Below are 20698 nucleotides of genomic sequence, written 5' to 3'. Positions count from 1 at the left end.
GTGCCTAAGCGCCTTTCTTGTCCTCCGAATCTGGATCAATTCCTCCTCTTTCTTGTGCCAGTCTTGAACCAATTTCTCACTAACATTATAAACTCCTGTGAGGCAGCTGAGTTATTAGTGGTTTCAGCAATTGGAAATAACTCTCAGCTTAAATCCTGCAGTATAAGAATTACATTTTTTTTTGTAATTTCAGCCATTATGTGAAAGAGAGCAACACATGCGACTATATATTTAGCAATAGACGATTAATCGAGCAAAGTGTTGCCACTAACAAAGCAAACAAGTATTGTTCACTTATTTGAAATTAGAGGGCGTGATTGTTCAAAATATTTTTTGATACGTTGATTGAAAATAAATATTTAAAAAATAATGATTTCATACCTCTGTATGGAAAGTTTTCCGCGTCAAGAAACGTGTTTTCGTATTTTTAATATTACAATTTCTCTTAATTGTTGATTTTATTCTTAATGAATAAAAATTTTTTTTTTGTTTTGTGGAATTTTTTTAGGCTTGTTTTATTATTTTTTATTAAATCCATTTAATTTGTCACACGATCAACTTTGCGACTCATACCTGTAACCGCATGTCGCCATTTTACGTTGTTTTGATCGGAAAAAATAGTTGCATTATTGAAAGAAAACTCACGTAAAATTGTGAGTGTAAATGTGACGAAAGTTGTAAGAAAGATTCGATTGTATAAAGTAACAAAAGCCTTTATTGAAGCAAAAAGTGTTACATAAAATACATTAAAAACAATAGGTTAATATAAAGAAAGAACTGGGCTATTGGGTATTCTCAGTACTGCACTAATAAAAACAGTAAGAAAGATGTTTAAATATTGCACTATACTATATCCTGAATTTGCTACCTAATACGAATCTCGTTTACAACGGTGAGTACAACTTTCCAAGTAGTAAGCAAAATGACTAGACTAAGTTCCACATCATATACCATCTAGAAATCCATCATGGAGAAATTCCACTTAATATCCCACAACTCAGAAGTATGCCGAAAATACTACACTTTAATGTAACATCATTCTATTCCTCTTCCATACTGCACTCGCGCTGATACAACTATCGTACTAATAGTAAACCAGCTTTCAAACTATTCTAATGGCTCCACACTCACATACTTCTATGGATAGAAAGATCAATAGCCATGAGCGTAACAGCGATTCACCTTAAAAACTCAAGTTCATAACAGGTGCTCAATGCTCATTGGTCCAAGTATATCTAGCATGAGCAATGTGATGATTTCTAGAATATTTTTCAACTTTCCCACCAATAAGAGATCGTGACAAGGGCGCCATCAAGTGGCGATAATATGGAAGCACATATTCAAGCTTTAACTTTTATGGAGGATATTTACCTGATACTTATTGATATAATATGCGGCCGAAAGCTGTAAGTAAATACTCAATACCTTAACATCATCTAATACTTAAGCATTTATGCTAATCTTTAAGTAGTACGCAACGAGATAATATTAAAATAGGGTAAATATACTATTAAAAAGATAACAAAAATTTTTACTCGCGCATAAGTCGATTCCCCATCTCGAGCCTTATTTTTTGGACAAAATTTCTTGACTTATACGCAAGTATATACGGTATATTTTTTTGTTTTAATCTTTAGTTCATTGAACTAAATTAAAGGTATTCAAAACCCAACATCAATAAAGCCATGTGGTCTGCCAGAAGGAAATAAAACACTCCAAAATTTCAAATTAACAACATTTATTTCAAAATATCACAGGTTAAATTTAAATAAACTCATTAGGTAACATGCTCCATAACAATTTGGACTAAACCCCCTAAACATTTGAAAATGTCTTAGTTGAACAACAGGACAAACACTATGTGAGGAAAAGCACTTTTAACAAATAGTAAAATGTCACCTTTAACTAATAAGTTTGCAAGTTCCATAACTCGAAAACAAATGAACACGCAAGCCCAATGTGTAGTTTCGCCTAATTGCACACTTGCGAACAGTTAATCAGCTTCCACAAACTAGGCTTAGCTCTAGAACAGGACGGACCGCGTTATAGGCACAACATCCACTTTGGCTAATATCACTGCACCAAATACAGGAACATTCCTAGGAACTTCGGTTCTATGGTGCACTCTAAATAATTATTTCATTCTTTTTTTTTCCTGTTTCTACACATTCATTTGCAAATTAGACACAAAAAGACAATTGTGCCTTAACTTTTAGTATCCAGTGTATTAGAAACATTGCTAAAATTAAATGTAGCTTTTTCCTGTTAAGTTTTTTGTTTTTAAAAGTCATATTTTAAAATGAACTTAATTTTGCAGCATCAACTCAATGATTCAACTGTCATAATAAGCATATTAGGGACATTTTTGTTCGACATAAATAGTGGACTAGAAAAAGTTCTTCAATATTACGCACCATTTGCTTATAAGAATGAAGATGGTAAAGAAGTTGAAGAAGTTATGAATAAGTACTTCTTAATGTATGGTGACAAATTACCAAAAGGAAGATCAGATGAATTTGTAAAGTGAGTATTTTGAGTTCATATTTTTAACTTCTATTACAAGTTAAATATTTGTTTCTACTCTAAATTTCATGAACATTTGAATTGTGATTAGATAATTTTCCAGTTTTAAAAATTTTATGCTAGTCTTCTAGCTATATTGTGGTAAAAATGAGAGTGGTTATGAAAGTGTATCCTAACATAGTTTCGAATATTTAGAAGGTTTGGTTAAATTAGACAGCACCAGTTTCGGTTAGTGGACAATTTTTATGCGGCAACATGTTTTAGTATTTTGTTGCGCAATTGGTATGCACACACATCAATTGATATGATCTTAAGTGCCATAATTTCAGGTAGATAAGCCGCCCTATCGCATATGCCGCAGGACAACGAATAAAAACACGGTGACTGTGCCGATCATCTAGTCTGTCATTGTCATCTATCTATACATATATTTATATATATAAACAATCATTTATGATAGTTTATATTATTTTATACTCAAACAGCAATAAATAAATTAAATAATTATAATGAAATAAAAACTCACTTTGAGCTATTCCAAAAAAGAACTTCACCGAATTCAAAAACCAATGTTATTCCCTTTTCAATAAACCTTTTTTTTTTAAACTTTTAAAATATTTTATTTAAACATAATAGTAAAAAAATTCAGGTGATAAAAAACAAAGATGTAAAGATGAAATTAAATCAACCAAAATAATCACGTTAAAATCAAGATATAATTCTTTAATATCAGAATTAGCATTTCTGGCCTGATTACATTCTTCCGCATACTAGACTAAAATTTCAACACTTTTTTCTTTTTGAGTGCCAAATACTTGCAGAGGCCTTTGAGGTCTCCAACTCCAGACTTGGCATCTATAGACCATCTTCTGATACTGGCCTTCTGAGACATGCTGCAGCTAGGTTTGATCTGGTAGCCTGTCAAGAAATCAGATTCTCATTAGACTGAGATGTACTCCATTGTTTTGGCCACAATACATGAGAGGTACCCTGATCAGGATTGGTTTAGGGTTTATACTGACGGATCGGCCACTCCTTCAGCTGGTAGAGCAGGTGCCGGTGCCTACTCCAAACATTTTAATCTTCAGGAGCCTCTCGACACTTGGGCGGATAACTTCGATGGAGAAATGAACGCAATTTTTATGGCCATCAGATCTATTGGAGAACCAGCTGAACACAATATTATTCTCTTTGTTGATTCTCAGGCTGCAATTCAGACCATTACTGATTACAATCTATATCCTTCAGAACTTGAGCTTGAGTATAAAAAATCCATTGACTCTCTTTTGCGTTCCGGAAGAGAGGTTGTCTTCCAGTGGATCCCAGGCCATTGCGGCATCTATGGAAATGAACGAGCGGACATCTTGGCTAAAGAGGCTGCGTCCCTGCATAATGACATGAGAGCATCTTTACAGTTGCTCCTCTTTTCATGATATTCATAATTGTGATGACTACCAGGCCCTAACATCCTTTGAAGCCACTTCATTGTTATACTGGACAGCAAGACGCCTTATGTTTGAAAGGTGGGCGTAATTAAAAAAAAAAATCAGAATTAAAGTGTGAAAGTTAATTCATCCAATTTGCCCACACTTTCGTCGCAGTCACTTTCTTTAGCCTCCCTAAGTTCACGTTCCTTTTCAATTATGTCAGATTTTACATAGGCTGAAATAATGGTTGAAGCAATGACGGCTTCCCATGCATCATTCACCCATGTGGCAAATTTCTCTTTTAGAAATTCTTAAGCGTCAGTCTTTGCCTTTTTGTTGCTTCCACTTCCCAATGAATTTTTAACATTTTCTTTGGGCTGTTTTGAGCCTCATGATATAGGTGTTTTCTCCTTTTCAAGTTCAGTCTTGGCCTTTTTATTCAGGATTCGTATGGGTCATAAAAATCCTGGAAAGTCATGGAAAAAAAAGCAAATTTCAGACCTGGAAAATTCATAGAAAATTGAAATTTCTGTTCTAAGTCCCCCCCGTGTCCGTTTACCTTGTCGTGGTGGGGGGGCTTGCGGTGTGGTGAGTTCGGGGCGAGCTCTTGGGAGGAGTAGTGAACCCCCAGTTGCTCAAACAGAATATCGGCGGGAGGGGATTTTTTTCCCTTCCTTCCCTCATCACACTTACCAAATGCGGACGAAAACCCCTAAGCCAAGGTGTGTCAACCGTGCCTATGGCTGCGTGGTACCGGGGGTAGTCGGTGCCTCAAACGGGAGGCTTCAGGGATAGCAGGCGAACCCTGTCGTACGCAGCCTTACCTCTGTGTAGGGGGGCTACACAGGGGCTAGACCCCATTTTTCCCCCTAGTTCTCTGAATAATTTATGGATATAAACTCAAAGAACACCTCTCCCCCTTGTGGGGAGCGTCAGACTGAATCACTTACATCTGCAAAATTCTTTATTATCAAAAGGAACGAAAATCTAACATTCACCGCTGTATCCCCATTCTTAATTAACAAGGCATTAATAAATCTTATCGGCGAGTTTCAATCAGTAAAAAAGCTACGCACTGGCGAACTATTAGTTGAAATCAAACATCCTAAACAAGTTCAACCTATTCTAGCTATCAAACAACTAGGCTCATATCTATGTACAGTTACAGCTCACTCAACTCTAAACTTTTCTCGGGGAGTTATTTCAGAGCCAGACCTTCTATTTACATCAGAGAAGGAAATTCTAGAAGAAATGAAAGACCAACACGTAAGTGGAGTGAAGAGGATCACTATTAAACGCAATGGCGAAATGCAGAATACTAAACATATCATTCTGACTTTTAGTACGCCTATCCTCCCTTCACGTGTCAAAGCTGGTTATCTCTCCTGCCCTGTTAGACCATATATTCCAAACCCGCTACGGTGCTTTAAGTGCCAGCGCTTTGGGCATTCCAGACTGTCATGCCGTGGTGCAGAAACTTGTGCCAGGTGCGCTGAGCCCGGCCACGACAGCAATGAATGCAAAAAGGAATACAAATGTGTCAACTGCAAAGGAGATCACCCGTCCTACTCTAGAAAATGTCCAAACTGGCTCTCCGAAAAGGAAGTACAAGTAATCAAAACCACTCAGAACATATCATATCCAGATGCCAGAAAAATTGTTCAATCTCGTACGCCTTCAGCCGGACTTTCATATGCTGCTGCAGTAAGAAAAATATTCAATTCTACCAGCACACAAACAGACCCTCAAATTATTAATACAATAACCAGCACTAAATCAACTAACTCCCCTAAATCAAAAAATAAACAACTCAATACCCCTAAGCCTCCACAGAAAAATAGTAACGAAACTAAAATATTAAGTACACAAATCCCGAGTACAAGTTACCCATCTACAATAATATCAAAAAAACCAACTGATCAAAAACAAAACAAAACTGTGGAAAAAAAGAAAATTATTCAAACGCGTGCAAAAATTGGGGTAGTCTCTAAACAGAGGCCCCCAAAATTTTATAATTTTAAAAAAGAGGATTTTTTACTTTCTAGCAAGAAAGTAAAATTAACTAAGTCCCAAATTGAAAAACTTCAACAACCTCCTCTCCAAGAGGAGGACGAGGATGTCGAATTCGAAGACCTTCCGCCATCCGACGATGAGGGATGGACGGACCATCCTCCTTCATGAGCTGCTCCCTCTTCTTCCGGCCGTTTCTCCTTCCTCTTTTCTCAATGGCCCTGAGCATTCTTTCTTGGAATTGTCAGAGTTACTCGCATAATGTCATGGACATCAAGGATCTTGTCGAATATTACCAACCGGCCATATTTTGTCTGCAAGAAACATTTCTGTCCCCTGCTGATAGACCGAGGTTGAAAGGTTTTGACATGTACCGCAAGGACTGCTTGTCAGGAGACCGTCGTTGTGGAGGAGTGGCATTGCTAATCAACAATGATTATGCATCTAGCCAGCTCAATATCAACACATCCCTACAAGCAGTAGCTGCGCGCGTTCACCTTCACTTGCTGTTCACAGTTTGTTCTGTATATATCCCACCTTCCTATGACTTAAGAAGCGTGGAGTTGCAGACACTGGTTGATCAACTTCCTCCCCCATTTGTCATCTTGGGGGATTTCAATGGCCATAATCCTCTCTGGGGGAGTCCAGACTCCAACAGTAGAGGTTTAACAATAGAAAATTTTATTGAAGACAATGATCTTTGCATCCTTAATAACGGTGAAAACACTTATTTTCATCTTTCTACCCAATCTTACCATGCCATCGATCTCGTAATTTGCTCACCTTCTTTTCTGCCACGTTGGGATTTTCAGGTGGAGGGTGGACTCTACTCCAGTGGCCACTTTCCGATCAGGATAACCTCTACTGGACGCTGCGGCCATCAGCAGCATCAGCAAGCTCGACTTCGCATTGATCGAGCTGATTGGGCAGCATTTATCCAGTTGGCAGAAATTAAATCAGAAGACGTGACTGATAGTGATATCGATGTAGCGGTAAAGCGAGTAACCGACATCATCTTAAACGCAGCTAACGCTGCTATACCAAAAACCACTAAAGGCAGGATCAAGTTTCCTAAGCCTTGGTGGAACCTTGATTGTCAGGAGGCTCATAAGAAACAAAAAAAGGCATGGAACACGTTTCGTCGTTATCCAACCACACAAAATCTCGTGGCACTTAAACGAGCTCGTGCTGAAGCTCGAAGGATTCGACGGAAGAGCCAGCGGGACTCGTGGCAGACCTATGTCAGCACAATTACGACGTCCACTCCATCAAAGACCGTATGGGGTAAAATAAAAAAAATCGTTGGCAACTACAATACATCTTGTGCACCCATTCTGGAGAATAATGGTCGTATTTTATCCGATTACAAAGAGGTGGCTGACTGCATGGGGACTTATCTGGCAGAAGTCTCCAGTGCAAATAACTATTGCTCAAAATTTTTAACCATCAAATCACGCAAAGAACAAAAAGTTCTAGATTTTAATTCAAACATTTTTAATCAATACAACACAAAATTCACCCTTCATGAACTAAATACTGCCTTACAAAAATCAAGAAACTCATCACCTGGTCCAGATCAAATTCACAATAGCATGTTAAAAAATCTAAGCAGGTCTTCATTAGAAAATATTCTGCAGCTTTTTAACAGAATTTATTCTGAACATAGATTCCCAAAATCCTGGAGTCAAGCAATAGTTATCCCTATACTTAAACCAAACAAACAATCTGATAAACCTGAGAGCTATAGACCTATAGCTCTCACTAGTTGCCTATGTAAAGTCATGGAACGGATGGTAAACGCCAGACTGATGCACATTCTGGAGTCACACCATCTCATATCCTCATATCAAAGTGGGTTTAGGCGTGGCAGATGCACAATCGACAATCTAATGCTTCTCGAAACATCAGTAAGAGAAGCATTTCTTAAACGAAAACATCTTGTGAGCGTATTTTTCGATATTGAAAAAGCATACGACCGTACCTGGAGGTATGGGATCCTCAAAACCCTTCATGAGTATGGGTTGCGAGGTAATTTACCCATCTTTCTCTCCAATTTTATGAAACATCGTTCTTTTCGTGTACGCGTCAAGTCTGTTCTGTCGGATACCTTCATTCAAGAAGAAGGAGTACCCCAGGGAAGTGTACTAAGCGTAACTCTATTCATTATAGCAATCAATAGCTTAATTGACCAATTGCCTCCCGCTGTAAAAGGTACCATGTTCGTGGATGATTTTCAAATTTCTTTCTCATCAACGAGCATGAGTATCATTGAAAGACAACTTCAAATTGCAATCAATAAAGTAACCCAATGGGCAGAAGAAAATGGGTTCACTTTCTCTGCTCAAAAAACATTCTGTATCCACTTCTGCCGTAAAAGAGGGCTTCACCCTGACCCGAATCTTCTCCTCAATAATCAACCAATAGCTGTAAAAGATCAAGGAAAATTCCTTGGTCTCACCCTTGATAATAAACTAAAATTTATACCGCATATACAAGAGTTAAAAAAGAAATGTTCATTAAAATTAAATATCCTTAAAGTCTTAGCGAACACTTCTTGGGGTGCTGATACAGAGTCTCTGTTAAGAATATACAGGGCTCTGATACGCTCAAAACTTGATTATGGATGTCAAATTTATGGCTCTGCTGCAAAAACCTATCTGAAAAGTCTGGATCCAATACATAATCAGGCACTGCGCATCTGCACAGGAGCGTTTCGAACTTCGCCTATCAACAGTCTTCATATCCTTGCACACGAACAATCTCTAAACAATAGACGCCTCAAACTTTCTTTAAATTTTTACTTCAAAACAAAACCCTGCACCAATCACCCACTACATCTCCACATTTTCAATCCATCTAATGTTGCTTTATTTCTACACCGGCCTTCGATGACCCCAACATTTGGGATCCGAATGCGTCGGGTACTCTCGGACCTGCAGCTATCGGATTTCAAAACCGTTAACACAACAAAACTAATTGAACCATGGTGCGAAGTCATACCTTCTATAATCAATGATTTCTCAAAATTCCCAAAACAAACTACCGCTAATACAGTTTATCAACAAGTGTTTCATGAGATCAAAAGCAAGTATTCTGGTTATAAACACATTTTCACTGACGGATCAAAAGCAAACGATCACGTCGGCTTTTCCACAATAATTAATGATCAAGTTACGGCAGAAAAATTAAACACATCTTGCTCTGTATTTACTGCAGAAATAAAAGCTATATTTTCATCTCTAGAATCAATAGCCCAATCTGTTCATAGAAAGTGGGTGATATTCACTGACTCAAAGAGTTCAGTGGAAGCCATCACTTATTGCAATAATAACAGCCATCCTATAGTCATCCAGTCATATCTTTTATACAAAAACCTTATGCAAAATAATTTTCGTGTTCTTTTTTGTTGGATCCCTGGTCATGTAGGCATTGCAGGCAATGAGGCAGCCGACTCAGCTGCCAGAGCTGCAAGTATCCTGGTCGATAATAGTGTCCCTTTCGATGACATCAAAAACGCCGTCGTTGTAAGCGTCAACACGTATTGGCAGGGGACGTGGAATTCAGAAATCCAAAATAAATTGCATTCGATCCAGCCCTCCACTCGAGGTTTTAAATCATTAAATATCACCAGGAGAGAACAAGTCTTATTAGCTCGACTTCGCATTGGACATACCAGATTTACTCATAAATATCTCTTATGTCATGAACCAGCTCCAACATGCATTACATGTGATGTAAATCAGACAGTGTTGCACATTTTATGCAACTGCCCAAATTTTAATCTAATTCGTTATAAATATTTTAATAATTTTAACCCATCTTTGAAGGAGTTGCTGGGGGAGCCGCCCCATCGCAATTTGTACTCCTTCCTCCAGGAGATTGGATTCTCCTTTTTAATTTAGTGTTTGTCTCGACATTATGTGATTTCGTCCTTCCTTTGTTTTTCAAGATATTGTTTTGCCCATTTTGTCTTTATCTTCAAATTGTTTAAATGTTTTTATCGGCTGCACTTTTTAACACTAGCACTTGAAGTTTTATGCTTTCTTCTTCAAAATACGCTTTTATTTACCTTATTCTTTAAAGAAAAATAAATAGCATATAATAAAATATCGTTTGGCGCAGTATAGCCCTCAAGGGCTCTTGCGCCATAAAAATCAAACCAACCAACCAACCAATCTGTTCTAAGTCATGGAAATTTACTTTTAAGTCATGGAAAACGTCCTGGGCAAAGAGAAAGTAACAGTAGCTTAAAGAGCATTAGTAATCTTGAGCCATTCAACCGTACTGCACATTAAAAGTAGAAAATTGAACGATCTGAAAAAGAAATCTGAATTTTGAAATCTCATTGCATCCACTTCTGTAGCTGCCACTCTTCTTCTTTTGCTGTTCACAATTCTGTTCAAATGTGAAAGGACAACTGAGACAAATTTTCTGCAGAAATTCTTCTGCAACTGCAGATTTTCTACAAATATCTTCCAACTCAAGGAAGAATTTTGCACAAATTCTGCAGATTTGCTTAAATTAGAAGAAGAAAAATCTAAAATTCTCGGAAATTACGATAAGTCTGTGGAAAGCTCGCGAAAAATGTGGGATTCGATAAGCCACCTGCAGGAGGAACTTTAGATTTACTTTCAACTTAAAGAAATCTGCAAAATTTGTGCAAAATTCTTTGTTGAGTTGCAAGATATTTGTATTTTCCTTATTTTACCCAATCGATTTTCATCCACCACAATTTCCTCCATAAACGTATGTTTTGGAAGCATGCCTACATTGAAACTGGTCCATCGCCAAAATTGCGTGTCTTGTTTGAGATTTCAATACTTTGCATCCTAAAAATATTTCAACTATTTAGAAAGTTTTGAAGTGTTTTATTATATGCTACTCATCAGTTTAGGTTCCACAGAAATTCATAGCAACAGTGAAATTTTAAAAACTGAAAAAAAGAAAAGAATAAAAGTAAACGTCCTATATGAAATGATTTTGTTTTATGGCTCCCGATTTGTGGAAAAGGTCACATTGTTGGCTTGTGTATACAATGCTTGAAGTACTTGCAGAAGAATTTTGGTTAAATGATTTTAAGTTACAGAACATCGTCAAGTATTTTACTTTGGGGCTCTTATCTGTCTTTGGCCAAGAAAATGCTTAAATACCTAAATTAATGGTATGTTTGGTTTTAAATATTTTATCAAGTTACAAGCTAAGATAAAATGATTAAAAAAAATATGTTTCTATATAGTTAAGCAATTTCTGATATATAGTTCAGTTTGATTATTAAAAACCAGTTCGATTTTTTGATCTCTTACACCTCCCCTCCCCCATGCTAAAAAAAACCCTACGAAACTAATCTGAAATGAGGGATATTTTAAAAATGTGTATCTAAAATTGCAGAAAGTATGAAACCTGATGTTTGGTTATGCATCAGTGCGCAAAATTCATCTTGTTATTCATTCTTAGATATAATTTTTCTTTTCTCTGCAATTTTTTTATTGTTTTAAAATGTCTTTTCTTTAATTGGTATTATATATTTAGAACTGAAAGGAAGTGGCGAGAATGGGCAGATAAAGAATTAGTGCACATCCTTTCTCCGAACATTTATCGCACATTTGATGAGTCTCTTCAGTCTTTCAACTACTTTTCTGACGTCGGAGAATGGGAAAAGAATTTTTCAAGCCTTGAGAGGTTGTTTGTGATATATGTTGGAGCAGCTGCTATGTATTTTATCGGGAAGAGGTTGAAAAAAAGGTAATTCATTTAATCTTAGTTTTTATTTGTTAATCACTCTTTAAGATCCATTGCATGTCTGCATTATTTTCTCTATTCATATTGTAGCCCAAAATGTCCTATGGAGAGTGCAGCTTGATAAATGATAAATTGTCAAGGTGTAAAAAGTTTTGCAGTGAGATTAAATTGATCAGTTTCCTTTTCATTGCTCAGTTTTATTAGTTATTATTATTATCATATTAAAAAGCATTAGGATGTATTCATGCCAAAAGGGTCCACGAAGAAGAAAGGAAAAAAGTCGATAATTAAGACAGCTGCCAATTTGTTTGATTCTTCTGTACAATGCACAAATTTTGATTTGATCATACAATTGTACAGAAGCAGAGTTGGATAAAATGAAAAGCTTTCACGCGAACACAAATTCTAACTGGAAAATTTTCTGAAAATAATTTGCCAAATTCACCCTTTATTTTAAAATTAACTATTTCTGCAAAAACAAATGCATATTAAAAATTGTTTTGACAAAAAGACTGGTCAAGAATGGCAGACAAAAAAATATTTGGAAGAAACAGAAATAAACTGGGATTTTTTTTAAATTTACCCAGTGTTTTAAATTAACGTTAGTAGTTTTAAAAATATTTCTGCACAGTCAAACATTTTCTACGAACATCATTCACGCGTTCGTCTATATTATGCAACACTGTACAGAAGATTGCTGATTTAGGTACCCACAAAAAGGAAAAAAAAAAGTAATTTGGCCAGCTTTTTTGCCAAAAAAAACTTGCTCCATTAGCATACGTCATATTGAAAAGCATGAGTATATGTTGGACTTTTGAAACTATGCTTTGCTATTTCAAAATTTTTTTCTGTGTATTATTACTATATTGAAGTCAAAACAGAAATTCCCAAGTTTAATGATTTTTTTAGAAAAGGACCTAATTTTGTAGGGAATGAAAGGAAAAAATCATTTTGTTTCAATGTATTTTAGAATTAAATTGTACCAATGTTTAACTTACCAGGTTAGTAGCTCTGTGAAGATAATTATCAAAATATAGTACCGATTTTAATCTTTATTGTCTGGAATGCAATATGTTTCAGTCCTAAATATTTACTGATGTGTTTTTGTTAAGTAAATAATAATTATATTTAAAATACTATTTTAAAGGATTTGTTTGTTTCAATGAAAGGATTACCTGTTTAGTTTTGATTATAACAGTTGGATATAAACTGAAGTCAAATCTAACTACAAAACCATTTTATCTATCATTTTTGTTATAATCAGTGCCAGGACTTGCCAAAATCTTATTGTAAAAAGAAGTTCTTATCTCTACATCCAACAGAAAGCAACATTTTTCTTTTAATATGAAGCATTAAAGCTCTTCCCGGAGTGATACAAGATAACTATTTTGAATCTGCAATTTCTGCCCGTTGGTTCAATGGCAAAACTTGCATCATAATCATCAATAATGGAATAAAACTAAAATTTGCTACTACTACCTACTACTATTTTTGAACATGTCGAGAAGATGAAAGATGCAGCAAAGCTATGTTACCAAAACCACAAAACAAAGTTCTGTGTCTAAATTAAAACTCTCAATTCAAGTACAAATGATTGGTAAAATATTGAATTACTGACACTCTTTGCAATAAAATTGAAGAGTAATCAGCACAATGTCATTGCTTTTTATATTTTACTAATTTGCTGTCAGTTTAATGATGCATTAGTTCAAACAGAAATAAAAATGTTCTTTTTGTAGGCATGCATTGAAAGATGATGTTAGACAATCACTATATGATGGCTGTAAGCTATGGATGAAAGAGATTGGTCCAAAAAGGAGATTCCATGGTGGCAATACACCAAATTTAGCTGATTTGGTAAGAATTTTTTTTTTGAAAATTTAATATTTCATAAAAAAATAACATGTTTTACGATCTTTTGTTAAGTTCTCAGATCAATTCACAGTAGGTTGGAACATCATTGTTCCAACTGACCCAAAGTGAGGTACAGGGACTTTGCTGGGGGTTCACTAAGCTAGGTCCTAAGGACTTTACTGTTCTTTAAAAAAGTGGAATCATTTTGAAAATCCTAAAACAATATTGTTTTTAAACATTTAATATTGTAACGAAACTGAACTATTCTCTTTTGTTTCAATTGAAAATTATGAAACATAGGATTGATTAAAAAAGGAAAAGCCAGTACACAAGGTTGCCAAAATCTGTTAAGAAACAGGGAAAATACAGGGAATTTTGAAAATTTCCTTATAAACCTTTCAGACATCCAAGTGGTGGAAAAGAAGCTCCTATCTTGCGTTCTTCTATAATCAGGGGTGATTGTGGTCCGGTATTTTACCAAATATCTGGTATTTTCGGATGTATTTCCAGTATTTTGATGTCTGAAAATACCGGAATTATGTTTTTTTTTTTCGTTATGTTTTTATCTCCCTACCTCCGCAATTTATTTTAAATTATATAATACTCATTAAATATACCTGAAAGAGCCTTAAGATGGACAACTATCCCTTAAGATGGTCAAATGTCAAGATAATTTGTATAACACCAGCTCAAAAGTAACTTTGTAATCCATTAAGAATTTAATTAAATGTGCACGCAATATTTTGACTCGGAACTATTTAAAACTATGGCAAAGATGCACTTAAGTAATAGGGGCCAAAGATACCCCCCCCCCCCCCCCCATTCTCGCTTTGAAACTTTCAGGTATGTTTTGATGAACTCACAATCAGCCCTGTATAATCTACTGGAACAATGAGTCCTCTAGTTTTTTCCCGTGGCAAAAAGTTCTCCTCCCTCTTTCACTGCCGCTGAACTTGTCTTTCTTTCTCCACTAACAGACTTCCGACTCGTCTACGCCAAATAACGTTTCGCCTTCAAGATTTCTGACTTCTTCAGCTTTCAGTATTGCTTTCATTTGTGTAGCTGACTTGTTTAGGCATTTTTAGACTACATAGGCTACAAAACTTTGCCAAAACAGTAAATGGCACTACAAAGAAAGGATCACATCAAAGATAAGAATATGCGATAAATCCACTACTGTTGCCAGATCAGAATAGTTAACGGTTACTTTGTAGAAATAAAAATTAAAAATAGGATAAAACAATAAACAAATCATTTTTGTTTATAATATTTAAAAAATATTGGGGTTGTGAAAACGACATACATCAAGCACACACATTTCAAAATGAGCACCGTCTATTTGCAAATCCTGTTAAAAGTTGATGATCTCTCTGTTGAAGTACTGAAAAAAAGAAAACTGCAGATAATCCCCAGCATGATATAATTCACATCGCGTTGATTTTACACTTTTTTAACAGATTATCTGCAGGAAGTTATGGTAATATATTCAAATTGTAAGTACTTTCATAAATAAATGTATAAACTACAGGGGTCTGACCAGAGGATATTTGGGTCCGTTAACGGACCTTTCACAAAATCCCGATCAACCAAAACGGATCCTTCACAAAATTCTGATAAACAAGAACGGATCTTTCATAAATTCATACCTGCCAACCCTTCCGGATTTCCCGGAAGTTTTACGGATTTTTATGTCCTTTTCCGTTTTTCCGGTTATGAGCAAAATCTTCCGGATTTTTCACGTTTTGTAGGAAAAATAATTATCTCGCCAATTTTGGCACTAACGATACTTCTGTGGAATGCGGCACTGCGTTTTGGGCCAAGTAGCCAAGGAAAGGTTGCCGTAAGAGAATGGCACGAGAAGAAGCAAGGCAAGATTATGACGTCACTGAGTGATACAGCGCATGACTTCATCGGGATCCAATCAAAGCAAGTGTCGCGGCGGGCAACTAGGGGCACAATTTCGGCGCCAATTATCTTCTCATTCTCTCAATTCGAGCTGTTTTTGCTTCGTTCTTTTTTTAATATGAGTAACAAATGTTATTTCCAAACTTTTAAAGAAACCAATAAGAGTAATATTTACTAAACGAAAGTAATTTCAATTGATATGAAATTCATAACTAATATATTGTTAAATGTAAAGAGGGTAGGTGTCCTGTTTGATTTTATTTTGCGTTAAAATCTTGTGGATAGAAATAAAAAAATCTTCCGGATTTTCTCGGAGGTTGGCAGGTATGTAAATTGTTTATTAAAAGAGCAAATCAGAAAGAAAATAACGCATATTTCGGTGTATAAAACGGATAATTTTTAGAACCTTTTTCGAAGTTAAATTAGAAGGATCAGCTTATACAAAATCTGCTAATTATGCAAAGAAAAAAAAATCGGCACTCTTGTCATGCTTCTGCAAGCGATAAATAATTGGTAGTGCCAAATAAATATAATGCTTGTTGTTTGTTTCTTCGAAAGAAATTAACAGCTGAAAAAAGGTTTGGTTTCAAATAATTTTGTTTGTTTTATTACAGCTAATTAGCAGCGGTGTTGTAAACTTTTCTGAAAAGGTGTTGGTAAGCACTTTTCTCAATGCTCATTCAATAAATAATAATAATATATATCAGCGAAATGAACTTAGAACTGCAAAGGGATACTAAGATTGCATTCAGAAGCAAGGATCGGTCGCCTCGGTGCAACAACCGCAAGCGTTTCCGAACGCTTGCGGTGGAACCGGACACGTCACTTATCCGCGTTTGGGAATGCTGCGGTTGTTTTTTGGCGGTCAACTTGGGAGCAACCTGTGACACCGCTGTCTGGAAGCGGTTAGCGAGATCACAAACGTCACTAAGTCTGTGTTGGCCAATCTGGTCCTGTTTCATGCTTTGATCGTAACGCACGTGACTTGCCTATCATGAAAGTTACGCTTTGATTGGAGTGTCGTTTGCTGCTGAACTAGAACTACCGCGGTTTAACCACGTGCGTTCGGAAACACAGCTGTTCTACCGGAATTCTTAGAGAAATTCCAAATACGTCATAACCACACCGGGCTAACCACGAGATGTAACCGGTGGATCGCTTCCGAACGCAGCCTAAGGGTGGGGGGAAAATATGATCGATTCAGATAGGATTTCCAGCTTCAAAATTATTGCCATTTAGTGTCTGGTGTTAAACCTTTATTATGATTTGATTAAAAAATATTCTCATCATTTTACCAGCTTGCATTTAACTGTTATTTTGGGAGAAAATTATATGGTTTTGATTTTTTCGATGCTAACAAGGATGATTAACTTTAAATAAACTCTTATTTACCGTTTTTTTTTCTTTGGATGTCTATGTTTTGAAAAATGCAATTTTTTAACATCCCATATGAGAATCATATTTTATTCTTTTTTCAAGCTAACTTTGCTTTATTAGGATGCAAATAAATGAAAAGTCTCTTTATTTTTGTTAGAACGCTCATTTCAAGTTTTTTAAAGCAAAATTCCATTTTCTTTTATGAGTCAAAAATTAAAATGCTGAATCAATGGTTTAATTTTATTTATTTATTTATTTAATTAATTTATTTATTTTATTTATTTATTTTATTTTTTTTGCTTCAGCTGTGTCGCAGATATTAGTGATATGTTTATCATAGGACTCTAAAATGCAATTTTAAAATAATTTTATCAAAAATATTTCTTTTACAAGCTGTTTTTATACTTTTGATGTCTTCACTTTGAAAATTGCGATCTCTTTGCTTCCGCTATGGGAATCCGATTTTCCGAATTTTTAATGTTTAGTACGCTTTGTTAATTTGTAAACAAATAAAATCTCTTCTTATTTTTGTTAAAATCACGGAATTCATAAGTTTTAAACGAAATTCTGTGCTTTTGAAGAGTGTCTTGGGTCAAAAAGGTAAATGCTAAACCGTTGTCTGATTTTTTTTTTGTTACAATTATTTTAAATACTGTACAGAAATACTTCCAGTATAATTTAACATAATGTAGAATGGTTGATAAATATTGATACTTGAGAGAGCGATGCCACCGCCCACCCCCCTCCCCCGCCAAATACTAGAAAAACACCCCAGAATGATATTCTCAACATAGAAGAGGAAAACACTCAACTTTAAGTTTTAATGATGCAGTTTGTACCATCTCTAAATTCTAAAACGTCTTTTTAACAAATATATATATATATATATGAAATTATTTGAGTTTTCACAAAAAATGGACCCTGTGAAAAATCCTGGACAGACCCCTGAACTAACACATTACTTTTCAAAATGTAGATAACTTGATATGTTAACAAACCTTAACTACAAACAGGTTTTTAGGACTGGAAGTGCAATTTGGAACTGCTAATGCAGTGGTTCCAGGTATTATGAATTGTGTGTAATTGCTACGAAATTTCAGTAAGTATTGCAATTATATATAGGAGGCATATAAAATTAGACTGCCTTAATTGTACCTGCATAAAAGCATATGTACTTGGAAAGAAATATGTCTGTCGGGAAAAAAAACCACACTTGCTTTTACTCAGAAAACAAGCTGACTTAATCTGTTCCCAGTTCATCAATGAAGAAAAGGTCTCTTTCTTCCTACAATTCAAAGCTTGGTGAGCAAACAAGATTTTCCCCAACTTCATCTAGTAATAAATACAGAAATGGACTACTATAACATTTTATTGATAAATTCAATACATGCATTGCGAGCAATTTGATCTTTCAGATATTTTTTGGTTCAAACAAAATTTTGATGGACTGTAAATATTAAAATAATTTTTGCAAGTGTTTTTAAATTTTAATTTTCGTAATTTCTAAACCATGTAAGTAAAATCCAAGTTTTGGCAGCATGCCTAGTCCCTTGCCTACACCAAACTTGTGCAATGCTGATAATTGCTTGTTGAGCTTTTTGTTATTTATTTTTCTGCACAATTTTTAACACTTTATATTCCCAAGTGATTTTCATATATCTTACAGTTATTTACGTAGAAATTAAATATTTTTAAAAATTTTTGCTCTATGTTTCAAGCTAAAATATTTTTGCAATCGTATTTTCAAAAACTAGTGTAATTTATTGATAGAAAATTCATATTTATATAAAACTATTTCCTATAGATAAAAATATATTTTTTCCCTCATAATTTTAAGTTTTTAGTAATTATTTAATGATCTCTTTCAGGCTGTATATGGCTTACTGAATTCAATAGAAGGGTGCCAAGCTTTTAAAGATCTTCTCTTAAATACTAATATTGGCAAATGGTATTATGGAGTACAAGAAATAGTTAAAAACCATGAAGGTTATAAACTAATTTGCTAGTAAATGGAAATCATTGTTAATTGTGATAGGTAGATAATTTAATTGTATCAATTATAAAATATTTATAATCATTTTGTTTCATTATTCCATAATATTGTTTCTCCTTCACCATCACTTCATATATTTGTTTCTATTTCACCCTTATTCTAAACATTTATTTAAAAAGCATGAATTTCTTTGAGAAATTTCCCTTTTATTTTCTAAAATTGATTTATGTTTCAAAGATTTTAATACGTAAAAAAAAATCTACCTTTAACATTTTGTGAAAAATGTAAAAAGTTAGTTATTTTATATATTAATAAATTTAACTTCATTTGTTAAATGAATGTTTCCTTACTTACTGGGAAGAAAATTAATATTGTAATAAAAATAATTTTAAAGATTATTTTTAATAAAGGATTTCATTGACAAAAAATATTAAACTCCTCTGTAGTTTCTAAAGTCGTTTCTTGAGTAGTGTAACTGATGTTATTGAAACTATTTTTCAGAGATCAATAAATCAATAATTATGTTAATTTGAGTCAGTGTGATTTATTTAAATGCATTCACCAAAAAAAAAAAAAAAAAAGTTATAATAAATTGTGTTACACATTATTGTTAAAGTTGCAACACAGATGAAGAAGCAAATAAAATATATATCAAGAACAAAAAGTGCATAAGACCTGGTTTTTTTGTGACAAAAATTGCAAAAATTTAATAGCCATAATCTTCTATAAGTATAGTGTTGCCATGCATATTTAAAATTTACCTTTTCACTCCAAAAAAAAGAAAAGAAAGCAATAGTGCAACTTTACTTTTCTTTGAATAGTGGTTTTAAGAAGAAATATTGTTGTACAAATGGCAGGGATTTTCCTTTTTTATGCTCTGCAGGTCACAACCTGTAATTTGTTGAATCTCCTTGCATCTCGGCAGGTAAGTGTTCTTTGTTATGTATAGGATTTGACATATCAGAGCATTTGCATCCCTGGTCAAAGCAGCACAAAAATGATTTGCAGCAATAGTATGGTTGAGCAGCAAGAGTAGGGCAATACCAAATTGTACTGAAATTTGGTTGGTTTATATTTTGGCATGTGGGGAGGGGGTGTATAGCCTTAAACTTTCTTGCTGGTTCTACAGTGTGTTTGTACTCTATTGTGGCTTTTTTGGTTGAGGACAAAAGTTATGTGATCAATGATAGATTTATATTTATGTGAGTATTAAAATTTGTTCCCAAGATCAGGAAAAATTAAGTTCTACTTTATTACTGAAACGCCGAGCTTTGAACTTCCTCATAGTTTCCAAAAACTTCACACTGTCTTCAGAAAATTTCGAGTTCACTCACTTCTGGATGTGGTGCATTAATATGTTGAAATAATTATGTATTAATTTTGTTATCACTGAAAACTAATATTACTATTAAAATCGGGATTTAGGCTTAATTTATGCAGCATCTTCATGGAATGTACCCCCCACGTAAAATGAGGGTCTACTCTACTTGACCAAACAACCTTTTGATATTCTGGAGTGCTTTTATGTTTTAATTTCTGGAATTGCTTCATTTTGTTCCACATATATTTAATCCAGTGAAAGCCTACAGTCTGCATGAAAAAAGAGAAAAAAATGTAGATTTTGGAAAAGGACATTATATATGCTTTCAACATATATGTAATTCTTTAAACAATTTTTTCTTTATCTCTTCTATTCAGCCGGACATCTTCCTCACGGGGTACACCTTCTACAGGTGTGCAGGGGCTTCACAACCCTCAGGCCCGAGTGATCTATCTCCTTTTCTTATTTTCGCTCTTGCTTTTGACACAACTCTTCATTCTTGTTGTCTCCTTCAAGAAGGAAAAGGAAAAAATACATTCCAAAAGTGCA

At 34.7% G+C, this 20698-nt stretch overlaps 1 protein-coding gene across 1 annotated transcript in view; it reads left to right on the top strand.

Annotated features, from left to right (window-relative positions):
• LOC129229587 (prostaglandin E synthase 2-like) overlaps window positions 1-19295 on the top strand; it is a 41346-nt gene extending 22051 nt beyond the window's left edge. Inside the window, exons 3-6 of the mRNA XM_054863924.1 lie at window positions 2318-2523; window positions 11490-11702; window positions 13439-13556; window positions 18704-19295. Of these exons, the coding sequence (XP_054719899.1) occupies window positions 2318-2523; window positions 11490-11702; window positions 13439-13556; window positions 18704-18841 (675 nt within the window). The 3' untranslated portion in view covers window positions 18842-19295. The remainder of the gene's footprint in view (window positions 1-2317; window positions 2524-11489; window positions 11703-13438; window positions 13557-18703) is intronic.
• The last annotated feature ends 1403 nt before the right edge of the window (window positions 19296-20698 follow it).

This window comes from Uloborus diversus, chromosome 9 (genome assembly GCF_026930045.1).
Source record: "Uloborus diversus isolate 005 chromosome 9, Udiv.v.3.1, whole genome shotgun sequence".
Taxonomy (NCBI): domain Eukaryota; kingdom Metazoa; phylum Arthropoda; class Arachnida; order Araneae; family Uloboridae; genus Uloborus; species Uloborus diversus.
Note: the sequence above shows the minus strand (reverse complement) of the source record. Positions and strands in the feature narration are given on the sequence as shown.